The sequence below is a fragment of the Eretmochelys imbricata genome, chromosome 7 (genome assembly GCF_965152235.1).
Source record: "Eretmochelys imbricata isolate rEreImb1 chromosome 7, rEreImb1.hap1, whole genome shotgun sequence".
In the NCBI taxonomy this organism is placed as follows: domain Eukaryota; kingdom Metazoa; phylum Chordata; order Testudines; family Cheloniidae; genus Eretmochelys; species Eretmochelys imbricata.
In genome coordinates this window covers 28,255,933-28,276,280 of record NC_135578.1, presented here as the reverse complement: position 1 = coordinate 28,276,280, position 20,348 = coordinate 28,255,933, and the positions used below count along the sequence as shown (strand labels likewise).

At 39.2% G+C, this 20,348-nt stretch overlaps 1 protein-coding gene across 1 annotated transcript in view; it reads left to right on the top strand.

The window, feature by feature from the left end:
* Positions 1-20,348, top strand: part of CACNA1D (calcium voltage-gated channel subunit alpha1 D) — a 328,116-nt gene that overhangs the window by 174,160 nt on the left and 133,608 nt on the right. The window contains exon 9 of the mRNA XM_077821490.1: positions 15,091-15,260. Coding sequence (XP_077677616.1) covers positions 15,091-15,260 — 170 coding nt within the window. The remainder of the gene's footprint in view (positions 1-15,090; positions 15,261-20,348) is intronic.

Sequence of the window (20,348 nt, the reverse complement as noted above, 5' to 3'; positions counted from 1 at the left end):
AAACTGACCAAACTCTAGTAGTACAAATATAACACCAACTGATTTAAAAAACAGGGCTCTGCACACAGATATTTGGATTTTAAAAGCTGAAATCTGATTTGTGTCTTAATATGCCTTTTTTCCTTATGATGGCATTTTCTGTAGTGTCAAGTTATTCTGTGTACATTTAAATCTGTCTGCTGTTTTTATCTCTCTTTTCTGTTTTAAAATACTCATTCATTGTCTTTGCGCTCCTGTCTTATTCTGTGGCCACCTACACCATCATATTCTGTACTGCCTCTCTCTTGTGCACTGCGTATTTGATATGTTGTTTAGATATTGTACATGTGGATGACACTGATGATTTGGGAGATCTTTTGTTTTACATCTAGCCCTTTCTGAAGGTGAGTATGTCCTGATCATCAATGTAAATTGTATCTCCTTAAGTCGTCATGCATTAAAATGAAATTAATAATTTTATTTTTAATGGCTGATATTTAAAATGAGAGAACTAACACAGAGAGGCTTCTATACCTAGTAAATATTTTAATTTTAAGACACAAGCTGACAAGAGAGGATTTGTTCTAAATATTCCCTCCAATAGTAAACTTCAGTGGGGATTCACAAATAAAAATTAGATCAGCATAAACCATTTTCCAGTAATTCACCTTATCAAAAGTCTTGCATTTGTTTTCTCTTTATTAACCACTGGTCCTGACTCTGTCTTTCTCACAGTGAAATTTCAATGGCAAAACTATTTTAGTTGCATGATATTACTACAAACAAAGGCTGGTTTGTCCTCATCCCTGTGCAGGTGCATAAGGGGTTGGTGGCAGAAGCATTTCCCATCTTACACCTCTGTGCGTGAATTAGGCATGATCTACTTGGGGAGAATGCAAAGGGTGGGAGAGCTGCCCCTCAAGTACAGTGCCTTGCAGCCCAGGAAAGAGTTATTGCTGAGTCAGTCAAAATTCTTCCCCTGGCTTTTACTGCAATGTGACCATTCTGCACTCTCTCCACCAGTGGATGCAGATTAAGGCCACAATCTGCCCCTAAATATAAATACTGTCTGAGTAAGGTAATAGGATCGAACCTTCCAACCCCTGTTTTATCTTCCAGACAAGGTACTTTCTTGTCTTTCAGATACAGATAATACAAAGAAGAGTCATAAAAGTAAAGATCTGATGTTAAATGAAGTTTAAATAACTAACTGTACAGGTGAGACTAAGTCATACAAGGCCTTATCCTGCAGTCAGTTGGTGATTTGCTTGAGTAAAGACTGCTGGATAGGACTTATAGCCAAGCAGCTTTTGTGTATTTTACCTAAGAAAAGTTTGTGGCTCACTTCTTCATGTTCAGTATGTACTGCATGTATTAAATGTTCTCATAACACATCTGTTCAGCATATGAAGGTGCAACAACCATTAAGAAGGCAGTCAGATGATAATGGGTCATGTATTATACAGCTCTAATACATTGTTTGTGATAAAACTAACTAGTTTTTCAAATAAGAGAATGTAGAAATCACCACTGAATCAGGGCAAGAATAAATGGTGCCACACAGGTTTAATATTTTTGAAAAGAGATAATGTGGTGCTCAGTCAATATTGGAGACTTCATAGTAGTAAAATGTCAGAAGTAAGTAAAGCTGAGCAGTTACTGTAAACAAATCCCCATGAGTATTTGCTCACATTTTTAAATGACTGTATGTCGGCCATGCTTATGCCATTTTAGTGTTCACTTTCAACGAATATTTGGGCGTTCAATCTTAATGCCACAAATATTTGCAGAAAGAGAATTTCAGAGTTGCATATGCATGTAAACACTGCTACTGGACTTTAATTTGCCCATGTGAATATTCATATAGCACACTTAAATCTTTCAAGATACCGGAGCAATACCCTGAGATTTGTCTGACCAACCACAATTAACCAGAATAGCCTGAATGGTGTGTCTCCAATTCTCCAACAAAACTGTTCATTATGCATATCTAATATCTAATAAAAATGGCAAAAAAAAACCCCAACCCCAGAATAATTTCAATAACAAATACATTCAAGGAAATTGCAATCTGCCACCAGATATCCTGTGGGTGCAAAAGTAGGCTAGGTTCATCAGATAAATTATTCATAGTGAATCATTCACTCAGCTCTAGAATTTAGGAGTAAGAATCAGGAAAAAAGATACATAGGTATGCAATAATTATTTTGCTGTGACTTTTGTGGGCCAAGTTCAGATGTGATTTGTAAAGCAGTGTAAATTAGACTCTCTTAGTTTCAGCTAGATTTCTTGAGACACAGAAGTTAAAGTAGGATAGCAGCAAATGCAATGTTCAGCTTACATCTTTTTCTGACTCTTTGGGTAGAGATAGGTTTAGTAAGTAGATGCATAACTGTAAGGGAATCTAACCACTTAAGAGAGTCTTACACTCAACTCAGCAGGGTTCAGCTGGAAGCCACACCTGAAAGTAATTAACAGGTGAATTCTAACTCCGCTGTTGGCTGCAGGCTGCTGTTTCCATTGGAATTACTGTTTGTTAGTGAGAAAAAGAAAAGTGAAGTGTATGCTGGTGCTTGTTTAATTGTCATCAAAGCTAACATTTTTATCCATGGCAATGGGTGTGAACAGCAGTGCCAGTTCACCAGATGACATCATTTTTTGCTCTTTTATTTTAACTGCTTCTTTCATGAGACTGATCCAAAACATTCACATTCACTTATCTCCTTCAGAATAGCCTTCAGTAATCTGACAGGCAGGCAGGCAGGCACACATTAGCTGAGCATTTGCACCATGGGCCACATTTTCAAATTCACGTTGTTCTTGCAGTATTTGTCCACACAGATGCTTACCTGAAACCGAGGAGGGCTTAGCTGCTACAAAGCTGGTCTTTAGCCACCTTTGCATTCCCCTTATCATAGCCGTGGAGCCAGGGGAGCTACTCAGGCCAGGGGCTGACCACTTTTTGGTTGTGCTGAGACCTCATGTGCCTGGTCGCAGTGCCATTCACTCATATTTGGAGAGGGTGTGGCGGGGATCAGACTGTTGTAGGGGAGTGGAGGGATGCCTAAGCAGGGAAGAGGAGATCAGTTCGGGGAGAGGGGACAAATCTGTGCTCCACAAAAACTTTAAATGGTGCTCTGAAGCCCCTGTCCTTATCCTAGTATGATCTGTCTTGGATCCCCTTGCATACCCTCTAGGGCCGCCTGTGGTCCTGACGGTACCCAGAATTTGCTATTGTACAGGGATCTGTGGTCATGCTTTCTTTTGCTAGCTGTGTCCACAGGGCCAAACACAGGGAGGTGGGTGTAAGGTAGCAGGCACTACAGTTGCTCTGATCCATTCAAGGATCTCCCTAGGCAGGTGGACTAGGCAAGGCAATTTTAGGGCAGCTTTACACTGATGGAGCAGCACAGAGTAGTCCTATCGCAGCTGAGGAGCTGGCCTTAAAGATCCAATTCTGAGAGATACTGAAGGTCTCCAGAGAGGTGCTCAGCACCTCACAAGGTGGGGCCCATGCACTCTGAGCTCATAAATCCCATAAAGTACAAGGAACAGAAATTGATAGTGGGTCTTGTTTGTATTGATCTGCATTACAGCTTAAAATAAAATAGAATATTAGGTACATTACCCAAAAACAGAGTGTGGAGGGGAAATGCATAAACATACATGTACCTTTCAGATACCTTTTCAAGTAAAAATAATATCTCACTAATTCAATACACACGACTTTTTTTCTATGAACAAAGAAATAATAAATGACAAAACTTCATTATTTATTTATCAAGAGGCACAGCTTTTGATGATTTATGATAATCTATTCCTCAAGACAGTCCTTATCATTGGAGGTTGTATTCTGTTGAAGACATTTTTTGCTGAAGGCATTAGTACTTCTTTGGGTAGCCATGGGAACAAATAAGAAGATCTTTCAAATACATTAATAAATCTCTGTAAGTTGCATTTACTTCCTTCCTTAAGAACACCAAAGCATATGCTTTGACATGTCCTTATATATATCCTCCTACATGAAAGTCTTGCAGGCTACTAAAATAGTTTAAATATTTTTTTGCATCTCATTACTATGACACTATTTGCAATGCAGCAATATATGTGTAAAATAATTCTAGGAACTAAGAGCAAAGCACTCATACATGCAAATCTCACCTGCAATGATAATCAGTTTATGTAATGTAAAATATGCTAGCCAAGATAAGCATGTACACCTAAGAACCCTTATCTACAGGACACATGGAAAAATCATAGAAAAGGACATTTAAATAATGATACACAAAATAGAAAATGGCAGTGAACTGTCATCCATAGTCTCCTGGCTAAAGGAAAATGAACAGATTTTGACAGTGTTCCTTTTCTTGGCAGAGCAAAGGCTTAATAGGAAAAAAAGCAAAAGGAAAAGATAAAAAGTATATAAATAAACAAAGCATGCATGAGAAAGGAGAGGAAATGGTATTCAGCTCTAGAACTCTGCAGGTTATGAACTGAACTATGTTATTTTATTGTTGTGCGAGTGACCACATGGCTGACTGAAATAAAAGTCTGACTCTGCCATAACATTAAAAAAATAAAGGGAGGGGGAAATAAATTCTTGGTAAAAGAAAGGGCAGGCAGATCAAATGTACCAACAATAAATACTCATCAAATGGTTTTAGCCATCTGCAACCTCAACCCAAACTACAATCCAATTCCCATCAAAATCAGTGAAAGTGTTTCTATTGTCTTCAGTGGAAGCTGGATCAGGGTGAAATACAACAGGCTTTATTTTGGACTCACTTATCTGCTCAGGTTTCTTAGAGCTTGATCCTGTGCAGTGCTGATCGCTTACTGGAAGGTGGTTAGCACTATCAACTCCAAAAATGTTATGGGTCTTGAGGGTGCTCATTACATTGGCAGATTGAGCCCATTAAGAGATGTAGTAACACACATAAAAAGCACCCTTCCACAATGTAAATTCCGCTAATAAATCCATCATGCCTTTGTTTAGTGCTGACTCAAAAAGGTCCCTTCCTCGGAGAAATGCAGCATGCCTTCAGGTTGCTCACACACATAACAGGACACCACTTTTCAGTTATAACAATGAGGAGTCCTTATGGCACCTTAGAAACTAACAAATTTATTTGGGCATAAACTTTCGTCGGCTAAAACCCACTTCATCAGATGCATGGAGTGGAAAATACAGTAGGTAAGTATAAATACACAGCACATGAAAAGATGGGAGTTGCCTTACCAAGTGGGGGGTCAGTGCTAATGAGCCAATTCAGTTAAGGTGGAAGTGGGCTATTCTCAACAGTTGACAAGAAAGGGTGAATACCAAGGGAGGAAAAATCACTTTTGTAGTGCTAATGAGGCCAATGTAGTCAGGGTGGCCCATTTCAAACAGTTGACAAGAAGGTGTGAGTATCAGCAGGGGGAAATTAGTTTTTGTAGTGACTCATCCACTCCCAGTCTTTATTCAGGCCTAATTTGATGGTGTCTTTCAGTCATATGTGCTAACAAGCCAGCATCTTGCATGGAGCTGGCTCCATGCCATTCAAGTAGTCCACTACCCCTGCATAAGTCTGTCACCTCTAGCTGCACTCCTTTGTGCAGCAGAACTGCACCAGGACTGCCATGGCCAGAATGTACTGTATATTTTGCTCAATTGCTAACTTTAACTGAATAAATTAACTAAATAAAGTAAGTGAATATTGTACATCATGTTTTCCTTATAAAGAACCAATCCTCCTTACTTGAGCTAAACTCCCATTGGGATCAATAGGAGTTCAGGATAAATAAAGACTGCAGGACCCAGCATACAGTTATTTTAGACTTGCAACAGAGCAAGTAACCATACTTTATATAAAAACCCAGTAATTAAGTATATAGTCTACATTATAGTTTGTTTATTTTATTTGTCTATCTGTTTCATGGTATGTGCGCAATCGGGTGTGAGTGCTTGCGTATATTTATTTGTACTGTTTAAAGTTTGAATTCTTTGTCTGATTTGAGTCTGCTAATTCATTGATTGATTTGGTTACTACTCCCTGAAACCCTCTCTGTGTACAATTCATCCACATTGTACATATGTGAATACAAAAAATTCCATTATTATGTGAGTCCTCTCTTCAGACAAATGGGAATTTGAGGAATCTGCATTGATGGCTGGGTAGATTATATCAGTGGTTCTCAGTGCTGTGTTCTGGCTCTTCTCATTTAGGAGACAGTCCTTTAAGGACTCTAAGGTTGGTCTAACCTGCCCTGAGTTAGGGCTGAACCAGGCAGAGAATCAGAGCTGTAACCAGCTCCCAGACTGCATGTCCCCCACCTCCACACTGCTATGCTATGCAATGCTCCCCCACAGCAGAAAATCTATCCCAATGTAAAGAGAGAACCTCTGTTTATGCATAGAAGCAGGAACCATTTGGCTTCTTTAGAAAGACCTGGCATGAAATAATTGCCCCAGAGTGTCAGAGCATGAATGTACACTGCTGCAATTTGTATGCTTCTGCCTCAGCATTGCTTGTTGCAGGTGGTACTGTACTTGCATAGATACACTGATCAGGGGCAGTCTCCAGATCCTCATTTGGCAAAGAGACAAGAGAGACATTTTCACTCAGCAAGGAGCAAAGCTGCCAGTCCAGTCACTAAATACACTGGATTCTTGAAGGGGAATCTGTAAGCAATTCTGTACTCAGTGATCTCACATCTGCACTGTGAACCCAACCGACTTTGACTCAGTTATAATAAGGCTGCCTTTTGTAGAGTAGACAGGACTTCAGAAAACTTTACTCTGGTTACAAAATATTATTAAAAAAAAAGGAGTACTTGTGGCACCTTAGAGACTAACAAATTTATTTGAGCATAAGCTTTCGTGAGCTACAGATCACTTAAGGACCTGTGTGTGCTACAAATTACGATCATGTTGAACTTGTTCAATGGACAGTCACGTTACAGGCAGATTTTGTCTCCTGATTCAGTGGTGCTGTATTTGGGAAAAAGGGGAAATCGGAATTAAGTGGAGAATAGGTCACTAATCAAAAGGCAGGTTACTTTGAAGGAAGAAGATACTTTGTAGGAAAATAGAGAAGTTGATGAAAAGCATATTTGATTCTAAGATTTTGTAGAAGTGTTTCTCATTGGGCCAGGCTTGCAAAAAGATATCCCTCGCAATGTTGGCATGCTGGCCTATAAAGTCTTAGCCTGGGAGCATGTTGTGTTTAAAAATATGAATCAGGAATCAGTTTGGCTGTTTTTAAACTGTAGGACTTAAAACAAAAATAGAAGTTTGTTGACTCATATGCTTGTGAAATGCTCATTAAAAGAGCTTTATTTTTAAACTGAGATTTTACAGGCAATAGGCCAGAGTTTGAGCTCATACATGCTAGTGTAACCCAAAGTAACTTTGCCAAAGTTTATAGTTTACCCTGGTGTGAAAGCAGAGTCTGGCCCAATCAAATTTGGGGGAGGACACCTATGAAGACGATAGTGATAACAAGCTAATCCCATATGGCGAAATTCTACTCTCACACATGCACACATGGTTTCTATTAATTTAAGAGAAGGCCAGGTGTGTATGTCTAAGGGATGATTTTTTCACCATTGTACTGTGACAGAAAACCTACCATACAGCCAAATTCTGCATTCAGTTAAACCTATTCAACTCCACTGAAGTTAACACATGGTTGTAAATGGAGACCCAAGAAGGGAATTACACTCCCTTACATGATCAGCTGTTTTTTTAAATAAAAGTGAAAAACATCATAATCTTGGAGATAGAATGCTACTGCAACTCCCCCCACTGATAAATTGCAGTCATGCTTCACCATGACAATGCCTGACTTCTACGCTGTGTTTACAAAAACCCCCAAAACCTAACTGTGTATGTAGAGGACTGTGTTTAATTCCCCGCGTGCACTTATTTTAATAAAAAGTGAAAGTTAGTAGCTGGTTCAGCCCTGAGTGAAGTGCTGCTAGAAGTAGCAGCCGTGCCAATTGTTGCATTTTTTAAATGACTTATTTTACTTTGATCCTTTCAATAGCAGCAGCTTTCAATAGTGCTTCACCCAGAAACACCATATATCCATCACTCTTATGAAGCAAACCTGAACAACTTAATTGAGGAAATCAAGAAGTCGTAGCACCAGCCAACAAAAGTCCCTTGTCTTGATTCCATAGCACACCAGGGTATCTATTTTCTCAAGAGATACCACCCCTGGGATAGCAGACCCACAGCTAAGTTGGCAAATCACGGAAACAAGAACTGCCCCTTTTGTACCCTCTGTATCCAATATGAGCTTAAAACCAGCCTTCTGTGAAGAAAACAGGATTTTCTAAAGCAGTGGCTCTCAACCTTTCCAGACTACTGTACCCCAGTCAGGATTCTGGTTTGTCTTGCGTAACCCAAGTTTCACCTCACTTAAAAACTACTTGCTTACAAAATCAGACATAAAAATACAGAAGTGTCAGAGCACACTATTACTTAAAAATTGCTTACTTTCTTATTTATACCATATAATTATAAAATAAATCAATTGGAATATAAATATTGTACTTACATTTCAGTGTATAGGGCAGTATAAACAAGTCATTGTCTCTATGAAATTTTAGATTGTACTGACTTCGCTAATGCTTTTTATGTAGCCTGTTGTAAAACTAGGCAAATATTTAGGTGAGTTGATGTGCCCCTGGAAGACCTCTACATACCCCCAGGGGTACATGTATCCCTGGTTGAGAATCACTGTTCTAAAGGACTTATGACCCTGTCTGCCGAAACAATTAAACTTTTTAAAATTTCTAATAAAGCACTTAATTCTCAGACAGATCTGCTGAGTGGCTTTTTTTTCATAAACATTTTTGTAAAAGGAGATGCCCTTTTAAAGTATCTCCTCTCGGGATGCTTGGTGGAGAGTAGTAAATGGAAAGTGCGTGCTGGTGTTCTCCAGCTTCATTAAAATACCATCTAATAAATCAGGATTATGTTCTGTGTATGCCAAATCTAATTTTTTTGAATTAAGTCCTAACTGGGAAGAGCTGTAGTAAATGCCTCCATATTTAGTTTCTGCAATATCAAGTGAAAGACAAAAGTGGAGTGATTGCATGTGAAGAGCTTTTTAATTCTTGAATAAATTAAACAATTAATATATTTGCTTTGTGAAAAGACCCAAAGCAGTTCATGGAACACTTTTATGCCACTCTAGGAAGGTAATATACTGACACCAAACTTAGATGTAATATTTAAAAGTAAGAGGCTTTCTATTATTTCCATGTCATACAGTATTGGCAACACAATACCTTACCTATGGTTGTACATATCTTATTAAAAATATGTGGGCTAAATTCTGCAGTTCTTAGTTGATTAAAACTCACATTTATTTCCTAATATGTCATTTCATGTGAAGAAAAGATACTAGCTTCAAAAGAAAAGGAGTACTTGTGGCACCTTAGAGACTAACCAATTTATTTGAGCTGTAGCTCACGAAAGCTTATGCTCAAATAAATTGGTTAGTCTCTAAGGTGCCACAAGTACTCCTTTTCTTTTTGCGAATACAGACTAACATGGCTGTTACTCTGATAGCTTCAAAAGGATAAGTTCTTCAACAATTGTCCCTGTGATATCATATTAACTGGGAAGTATTTTCTGATGAGGGCTGACAAAATTCAGTTCCTACACTAAATAAAAGTAGTACTTGTGGCACCTTAGAGACTAACATATTTACCTTCAGTCCTTTTGGTATGATGTCCATCTGTTTGCATTTGGAAAGGAAGATGATGTTTGTCTGTATCTGTACGAGTTTTTTCATGAAGTTGAAAGATTTCCACTCCATACGGCTAAATTCAGTGCCTTGCATAATGACAGGTTTCAGAGTAGCAGCTGTGTTAGTCTGTATCCGCCAAAAGAAAAGGAGTACTTGTGGCCTTAGGTGCCACAAGTACTCCTTTTCTTTTGGCGGATACAGACTAACACAGCTGCTACTCTGAAACCTACACTAAATAAAGAGACATAAAATTTATACTAAAATTGCTCATTACAGCCTGTGTTTGAATTTCAGCCCTTAATGAACAACTGTACCAAACTGAGAAAGGATGGAGAGAACAGGTTTAATTTTAAGGAGGGGCTCATGAAAGCTTCTTAAACTGTCTATGGTCACTGAGTTTTGTATAAAAATTTAATGGGGAAGAACTTTTCAGATCTTGACATATCCCTAAGTAGTAGTTCCTTTAAGAAAAAAGAAATACTGAAAGGGGAAAATTTCTAAGGAAGTTTACACCAGTGTAGACTTTGTCGGTTGGCAAACTAAAATGTAGGATTGGCAGTGGAGGGCCTGCATTGGTAAATCTAGTGGTATTAACAATCCATATCTTTTAGAAATATGTGATGTGGAATGAAAAAATTTTCAGAGTGTAACAGTTGAAATTCAGAGTGTGAGGATATCATATTCTCCTATTTAGTTGGGGGCTCCCACTGCTTTCTCTATCAATGCGGCTGTAGCTCCCACTCCCACAAAGGTCAGCATAAATCCAGACTATCTTCTGTAAGGTGTGCCAGTCTGTGGACACTGGGGTTTACCAGGGACTATGGACAGTCTAGGGATTTTGTGGAAATATTGTTGTAAATTCAAAGGGATCTTTTCCCACATTGGGTCTGCCACTGATGGTTTGTGTTATGCTTGAATATACATTTCCAGATTTCATGACAATTACAAGTACAGCTGCTTTATTGAGCTCACCGTTCAACCAAATATTAATGCCATTGCTCTTGAAATAATGGGTCAAATATATATAGTTTGGAGTTGAATCATGTGTGAATCCCAAGAAAATATCTTTTATTTACATGGAAAGCGACAGTGAATAAGAGCAGTATAAACTGGTCTCCTTCACGTGTAAATTATACAGAGAGAACAGCTAGGTGAGGTAATATCATTTATTGGACCAATTTCGGTTTGTGGAAGGGACAAGCTTTTGAGCTCCACAGAGCTCTTCCTCTTCCTGTGAAGTTCAAAAGCTTGTCCCTTCCATCAATAAAAGGTATTACCTCACCTACCTTATCTCTCTCATGACCAACACGGCAACAACAACGCTGCAAACTATAAATTATACAATCATTCGAAATGGGAGAAAACTAAATAGATTCTACTCTGCTATTTATTTTTTTAGATTTATTTACATATTCTCACAATTCTTTAAACAGTATTAAAATAATTGCAGCTCATATTTTGACAGGTTCTTCTTATCAATAAATTAGTGAAGGTTATAAATAGGTTATGTCCCTGCACCATAATCATGCCTCTCCCTGGAATAGCAGTGTCAGGGGCCACCCATCCACACAAGATCCGTCTGCTGGGCTGGTGGTGGCTTGCCACTGCTCCTCTTTGGAGTACAGTTCCCTCACTGGACTACAGCGCCTTGTCTTCAGGAGGGCTGGGTTCTGTATGGGTGAGGGATAACTCAGCCTCCAGTCAACCGAGAAGATTCTTTAGGGGGAGGACTCAGAGAATGGAGCTGAAAACTCTATTAAGATGAACAGGGCAGTTCATACCTCTCAGAACTATTGTTTCAGTCTGCATTATTTACACTCAGGTAATGTTTACAAGGTTTTCTTGGCAACCATGAGGTCTAGAACCAATTTATTTTTGAATGAAAGTTGCAATTTCAATGGCATAGCTAGGGCGGAAGCCTTAGGTATGTGCCCATACTTATTCCTTAATACAGCCCTGTGCCCAAGAGGACTCTGCACTATCTGTACATCAGGGAGCACGGCTCCCAGTTGGCACTCTCTGTAATAAAGTGGATGGAGGAATGTGGGTCATCAGACGCAGGGCTACACAAATTCACTGGCCAAAACTCCTCTCCTAAGGAGACCACAGGGTGTGTCTCCCTGGCTGTCCCACTTTCTGTCACTGGGTTGGGAGGGATTCTATCCATCCTGCCAAACTGGACATAGGTCCACTGTGCAAGAACCTGTGTGCATTGCCCAAGAGTTGGTCCCATCTCATAAGTCTGCAGTTTTCTTTCCAGAAAGTCATTAATTTTCTTAACTTTCAATAAATCTATCTCAACACAAATATCTAAATTAGTATTCTATTAAAAATACAGAAGGCCAAATTCTTCTCTTACTTGCACTGGTGTAAAATCTTAGTAACTTCATTGACTTCAATAGTGTTACTCTAGATTTACAGTGGTGTAACTGAGGGCAGAATCTAATTTGCAGAAGATACGTTGATGCCATTTGTATTTGCACTAGTTAAATGCGATGTTTCGATTCACTAATGGCTCTTCCACTTTTGAAGTGTGCTATCTTTTAAGGCCTGACCCTGGAAATGCTGGCTACTGGTATAGCATTTACTGCTGGTGTATGCCCAGATTGATTTTAGATATATACATGCGAATGTGTGTGTGTTTATAAATGCATACATCCGCCATGTTTTATCTTCTTCCTTATGACAATGTAAGGAACCTTCTCACGCTCCCCTAAAGCTGCTCCTGCTGCTACTTGTGTGTATTCCCAGTTACGTCTCCAGGCTCAGAAAGAAAAATAAGTCATTGCTACTTGTTACTCCTCTTAGCACTGCAGAGCCAATACCACACTGGGACAGTGCGCTGCTCTCTTTTCTGGCGTGTACATTCATCATCAACAGCAATGTTAAGTATTTTCCCACTCCCAAATCCTTATTTGTGATAATGCACAAGAGCAAAAAGAGCTCAATTTGACTTTCAGATTCCATGTTAAAATTTATAGGGCTGGTAGTTAGGGAAAACATCTTTTTGCATGTAAACTGAGCAAATTTGACCTGGAAATCAAAGATTCAAGAAATTAGGAACCCCACAATGCCATTTCCCAGTCACTTTTCAGAGTATAACTGCACATGAAAAGCCAGATTTTAAGCAAAGCCTCAACCCAGCTTCCTTATTTTGTGAGCACAATTCTGGGCCTGCCTTTCATCTCCTGCAAGAACTGTGGATGGAAATATTAGTATTTAGCTAAGCGATAGGCAGGCAGAAATAGTTAATTAGCTAGCTAATATTATATATCTCTCTATTGCATTTTCCTTCTCTATGGATTATAAGTGGCGGCAAGATCAATTATGAAGTCCTTGCTCTGACTGAAATCCATGAAAGTTTTGTCTGAGCAATGGCTGAGTTGGGACCTGAGGACACGGCCTCCGTGTATTAATACATTGGCTTGGGTTCAAATCCCAGTTCTGAACAAAAATGAAAACGGGCTTACTTGTCTGCTTGTCATTGTCAATAGACATTTGTCCATATAATAAAATTACTAAATAACGTAATCCTAAGGCTTATTTAGAGCTGTCAGAACTAGCATAATGGGAACGTTAAAATGCAGTAGTATAGCTGTGTGAGGAAGTTTGTATAGTGCCTGCCCTCACTCTCTGTAACTGTAGCCAGTCCAACTGTAGAGAAAGTCGAAATCACACAAAAATGTTAATAGAAGGACATTAAAAATTGGCCAGTGTGGGATTATTGTGGGTGGACATTTCTTTTGCAATGTTCATTTGCTTGTGGTGTCTATTCTGTCATTTCCTGTGCAATGTATTGATCACTATTAGATTTTATAAATTAGATTAGAAGTGGAGTTGAACTACAAATATCTGGTCTCCATACCTACATTTGATATAAACCTTTTTATTTAATTTCTAATACCTAGCAGTTGTAATAGTTTTGTAAACGATTGAATTAAAAATTCAGTTAGTCGTTCCCCAAGCTGTAATGTCATTTCCTTAAAGTGAAACCTGAACACTGGGCATTTTCTTTTGTAATAATCACCCATGTAAATGTGGGCCAGCCAAACAGGCACAATCTAGCCCGTGTTATTTCAGAGCTTCCTATTTTAATACCTCTTTGTTAAGCTTCTTTTGTGCCCTGTCACAAACTGGCTGGAAATTTTCCAATAGAGTATGCTTCACTTTCCAAATAATGGAACCAATTCCTTCCCCTGGTAGAAGGGCAAAACTCCTATTGAATCCAATGGAAGAGTTGCCAGCCTACCTGTGGATAAAATTAGGTCCAATGACAGGTTTAAGATGAGGACCCTTCAGATCTTTTGCAAGAAGTCCTATAGTGACAGTTCTATCACTTTTGACCTATTTGCAACCGATGGTTCTTATACACAAGTACCATATCTGTTGGTATGTAAGCACCTTAGAAAATGTTTGAACACTCTAGCAAAGGAAGACCTGGAGCTCACAGCCATGATATTGCATGATGTGTCTCAAAAGCCTGTGTGGACCATGTGTCAAAGTACATGTTGCAAGAAAGTACTTCACTTGGAAGTCATTGTGGTAACACCCTGGCAAAAGTAAGGGCAGAGTATGAGCCACACACCATTTGAAGAGAATCTCATGATAAGCAGTGGCACAAGGGATGAACAGATTCACGACAGGCTGTACTGATAGATTATATTTCCTAACAAATGGACAACCAGTCAAAAGGGCATAATCCTGATTTATGAGTAACAGGATTTGGGAGGCCTTCTCACAGAGAATAAAGGGGAAAAAGGTTCAAAATCTTGAGCAACCTCTCTACTTGACCTAATGGAAAGTAAGACCACCTAAGGGAGATCCTTTCTCTGTGAAGCATAGTCAGGACATGTACTGACATAAATAGTTTTGGCAAAGCACCTAACTCAGAGTTAACAAAGGTCAGGGCAACTCTAAACCGGCATCTACTTTTTGTGTTGGAAGCAGCACTCTCTCCAAGTACCCTCAGTTCAGTTGGGGAGTGCACTGCTAAAACTGGGAATATAAATTGTGGTGGAGCCAGACAGAATAATGCTTAATTTTTTTAATTAGACTTAAACTTCACAATAGTTGAGGCTTCAAAGAGTGTAGAGGCCAAAATCATAGAAACTGTACTCTTTGATACATAGAATTCTTGATTTTTATAAACTGTATTTATTACCAGTTATGAAAAATGTAGCTTGAAAAAAATTTGTCATGAACTTTTAGTACCACAGTCTTGCTTTGAACGAATCTTTCAAATCTTCTGTATAGTATCTTTAGTTCTTTTGCTGTGTCAATATCTATTCTTCAATGTAGATTCCTGGTCAAAAATGCCATGCAGCCTTATAATCAATATTTGTTCTGTTTTATCTGAAATCAATAGGGAATTTTCCAAGGAAAGAGAAAAAGCCAAAGCCCGAGGGGACTTTCAGAAGCTGCGTGAAAAGCAGCAGCTTGAAGAGGATCTGAAGGGATATTTAGATTGGATTACACAGGCAGAAGACATTGACCCTGAGAATGAGGAGGAGGGTGATGAAGAAGGCAAACGGAACAGTACGTATTCTTTACATGTTATACTCCCACTGAAAGACAATTGGACTGCTTGGAGAAGAGTTAATATAAGGGAGAGGATATAGCATATCAACTATTACTATACTAATTTTGTGTTGTGTAAAAATATGCATTAGTTAAGCATCCACATCTTTATTACTACAATATTCAGTTACCTACTGCCATAAAAAAATGGACTGGAAACATATCCCCAGATTTTGCCCTGCTTTACTCCTGTGCAAACCATAATCCACACTCTATTTTGATACCCACTATCAAGGTTTGAAAAGCATTGTTTTATAAATGTTATCTATTTTATTTTTGGTTTCTAAAATAATAGTGGCTATACAAATTGCATGCATCTCAATGACATTTCAAATCTAGACTCTTGCTGGCATAGCCAAAAGGGATATATGATTGTCAGTGGCTGTGTGTATTAGAGTTAGAAGAAAATGGCTCAGAAAAAAGTACATTCTTAACTCCACATTCAAAGCCCAAGAAATAGGAGACATTGAGAAAAACCTAAAGATTAAATGTTAAAGCCTTCTATTGTGTTAAAAAAGATGGTTTCCACTAATTCTGTGAGGAAAAAGAAAAGGAGTACTTGTGGCACCTTAGAGACTAACCAATTTATTTGAGCATGAGCTTTCGTGAGCTACAGCTCACTGCATCTGATGAAGTGAGCTGTAGCTCACGAAAGCTCATGCTCCAATAAATTGGTTAGTCTCTAAGGTGCCACAAGTACTCCTTTTCTTTTTGCGAATACAGACTAACACGGCTGTTACTCTGAAATCTGTGAGGAAAGAAATTTCACCTCAGACATCCCCTCCTGTCTAGCAGTTAAGGCTAGGTCTAGGCAGTGGGTTACTGTACAGCAAGCCAGGGTGTGACTCCACAGTGCACCAATTTGCTGTGTAGTAATGAACCATGTAGACAAGCCCTAAGCATGGTATATGAAAATATCTTTATGAGGAGTGTTTACTTGAGGTGAAATACTTGAAATCTTTAGGGACTTTTAGTCAACATTAAAAAAAGATCACTGTTGCTTACTTTATATAGTTCACCTGTTATAAAGTGATGCACTAATGTCAATGGTAACGATGAATGTTTTAACACATTCAGATTTATATCATGACAGTCCTCAAATGCTTCTACACCAAAAAGTCTTAGCAGAAATGTCTACAATGAAGATGTTAATTTTATGATTTTGCAACAATTGTACATGGTTTGTAGTTGTCAGCTAGAGTCTGTGTAACTCAGAAATTTCAAATATACCTCTAATGGAAAGGTTTTTATACTTTCTACTTTATTTGCAAAGTAGTGGTTAAAATCTTAATATGAAATGTATGATGCTTTGGATGAGTGATCATATGGAATTAAAATATTTCTGTTGTGGGGTTTCATAACGAAATGCAGTTACCCTTGGAGGTTGAGGGCCAGATTTCGACACCCTTATTTATGTTGAGTAGTACTCCTCAGACAGTTCTACTGGAACCAGTGGGAGCTATTTACCCAGCAAGATACTATTCAGTATAAATAGGGGGATCAGAATCTGGCAAGGAGTGATTTGTCGTAGACAGAAACTGAACAGTATTCCTTATCACATTAATACATATTCATTATTATTGATATTGCTATTATAGTATTGTTATTTAATTACGAAAAACTGCATTCTTTTAAACATATTTATCATATGTTTAAAATATTTCAATAATATCTTAGCTTTTGAACATCAGTGTAATACTTCATTGATTTGCAAATCAGCGTTGTAGCTAGAAATGATTTCCAGGCATAACATTTGTCACAACTGGTAAATATTGCATGGTTTGTTCCTGAAAATTATTGAAATCGTTTTTTTTGTTTTTGGAACTTATTGCCACATAAAAATAATATTTAATAATAATAATAATAATTAATAATAACTCCTGTCCCCAGAGTTCCAGATTCCAGAATTTTAGACTTTTTGGTTCACAGTGCCAATAAAGTCTGAACCCATGTTACTGTCTTAGAGGAAACAGAGTTTTATCCTTGATACTATGGGAGAGTGGCAGGCAAGCTTGGGCTGGTGCTGTTACCTAAAAGGGGTAATGTGTATGTATAAAAGACAGCCCATGCAGAGTTTTAATCCTTGAAAGGTAGAAGAGGCAGAGACAGTCTGGAGTTCACTAGGCATTGCTATTGCTATTGATCTTATGTGGAAAGCACTCATATACTGGCGTAATGGGTGTCAGTATAAAAGACTAAGATATAAAAGAAGTTTGTATGTTTTAGAGAGTACAGTTGGGGTCCACATGGTGGCTGTGAGGGGTTCAGTCACAGAGACCCCCTTGGGACTGTCACCTGATGTGCTGAGACTACCTCTGAGCCCGTTTTCTCTGCCAGTTTGGGCCTCCAGCCTCCGTTTTCTCTGCCAGTTTGGGCCTTGTTGAGCCAGACATGCTAGCCTGCTGCAAACACAGACCCACAGACCCCCCCAAAGCTTCAGACTTAACTGAAAACAGCTTAAGAAGTGCTCCTGTCTCCAGCACCCAGGCACTCAGTTCCCAATGGGATCCAAACCCCAAATAAATCCGTCTTAGTCTGTATAAAGCTTATACAGGATAAACTCATAAATTGTCAACCCTCTGTAACACTGACAGAGAGAGATGCACAGCTGTTTGCTCCCCCAGGTACTAATCACTTACTCTGGGTTCAATAATAAACAAAAGTGATTTTATTAAGAATAAAAAGTAGGATTTAAGTGGTTCCAAGTGCACCGGACCCTCGCTAGAACATGCGTCTATATAGCGCGAATTTGCATATAACGCGGTCACGGCCATGGATCCCAAATTTAATTACTTTAATTGGAATCCATTTTAACACGGTCCCCACGTTAATGCGGTACCGCGCATGGATCCCAAATCCTGCGTTCTAGCGAGGGTCTGGTGTAATAACAAACAGAACAAAGTAAGTCACCAAGTAAAATAAAGCCAAAACACGCAAGTCAGGTAAATCTCACCCTCAGAGATGTTTCAATAAGCTTCTTTCACAGATTAGACTCCTTCTTAGTCTGGGCCCAATCCTTTCCCCAGTACAGTTCTTGTTAGTTCCAGCAGGCATCTTAGGTGAAAAGCAGAGGATTCCACATGACTGGGACCCCTTTGTTCTGTTCCACCTCCTTTTATGGCTTTGGCACGAGGTGGGAATCCTTTGTGTCTCTCTGGGTTCCCCCCCTCCTTCTAAATGGGAAAGCACCAGGTTAAAGATGGATTCCAGTATCATGTGACATGTTCACATGTCCTGTGAGACTTCATTACCCACTCGCTGGCACACAGTATACAGGAAGGCTTACAAGAAGACAGAGCCATCTACAACCAATTGTCCTAGTTAATTGGAGCCATCAAGATTCCAAACCACCATTAATGGCCCACACTTTGCATAATTACAATAGGATCTCAGAGTTATATGTCATATTCCTAGTTTCAGATACAAGAACGATACATTCATACAAATAGGATGACCACACTCAGTAGATTATAAGCTTTGTAATGATACCTTACAAGAGATCTTTTGCATAAAGCATATTCCAGTTATATCATATCCACACTTATAAACGTATTTTTATAAAAATGTGGAGTGCAACGTCACGGTGGTCACTGAACAAATCTTGAGAAAACAGACCATGTGCATGGGACCTATACAGGGTCACAATCTTCTTGCCCAAATCAATGGCAGAGTGCTGTACATCCATGCAGCCACTAATGGGGTTATTGGCCAGGAAACCCATGCAGTATGCAGACGTAGTGGCCAGATCCCATCCCTTCTGCAGCCTGTCCTAATCTCAGACCTATCCTTTCACTGCCCTAGAGAGAGCTGCCCCAGAGCAGTGCTCCGTGGCTTGCAACAGGCTGTGGACATCTGGGAATGGGTTCCCTGTGGGTTAGGTTCCCCCATACAGCAGAACCATGTCTTTACTTAGCTGTGGAAAGAATGGGGCAGCCTTTGTCTGTACATTGTTAATGATTATGTTATTTTAGGTTATGTTAATTGTCAGAAGATACTTTCAGGGCAGGGAATTTGTGGGGGAAAGAAATTAAAACACATTTTTGAGGAAAACCTTGACATTGATGTTCAGACCATGGGCAGCCTTTCAGGGGCAAGGATGGTTATTTATACTGTGTCAAAACGAAATTGATAACATGAGAAATATATGAGGAATGCCAGAGGAGAGTCACTTCAACCAATACAGTACAACTCTGCTGCTGAGCACTTAGCAGGTTACATTTTCAAAGCCCTGTACAAATGAACTAACTAATCACCACAGCACTCTCATTATTCCTATTGACTTCAGTGAGAGTTCTTTGAAAATCTGGACCCTAATGTATTTATCAGAACTCCATTGGTACTGAATTGTCTTTGATCTGATAATGTCTCCTTTGGATGCCTTCAGCTTTTAGACACTTAGGGACAGAGCTTCAGTTCCTCCTCTGGCTGTTTTGTACTGTTCCAGCTGTGGAAAGCAGCCAGATAGCTGGCAGATCTGGCCAGCTGAAGATTTCCCAAGCTGTAGTGGGACTTTGCAGCCAGATGTAATTTAGAGGAACCCCAAAATTGCCCTTCAGCAACCCTAGAAATCAGGGAGTGCAAAGGTAGCTTGTGTTGACAAGCCTTAAGTCCCAGTTTCAAAAGTGACATAGGCACATATGAGCCTAAATCTCATTGAAAGTCAAAAGGACCTAGGGTCCTTATTGCTAAAGCTGTGTTTGTTAATAGCACTAAAACTCCTAAGTCACTAAGTCCTATGGCATGCATCCAATGAAGTGAGCTGTAGCTTATGCTCAAATAAATTTGTTAGTCTCTAAGGTGCCACAAGTACTCCTTTTCTTTTTGCGGATAGAGACAAACATGGCTGCTACTCTGAAACTAAGTCACTTAGGCACTTTTGGAAATAGTACCCATACTTTCCTCCTACTTTCACCTTGGCCTGCAGGAATGCCACCTGCTTTGAAATAAAGCAGAAGAAAATGAAAACAATGAACAAAAATTAGGACCATGAAAGCACCAGTGGGTTAGATCCTCACGTGCAGCTGAGATATGGGTCATTCTCCTGTG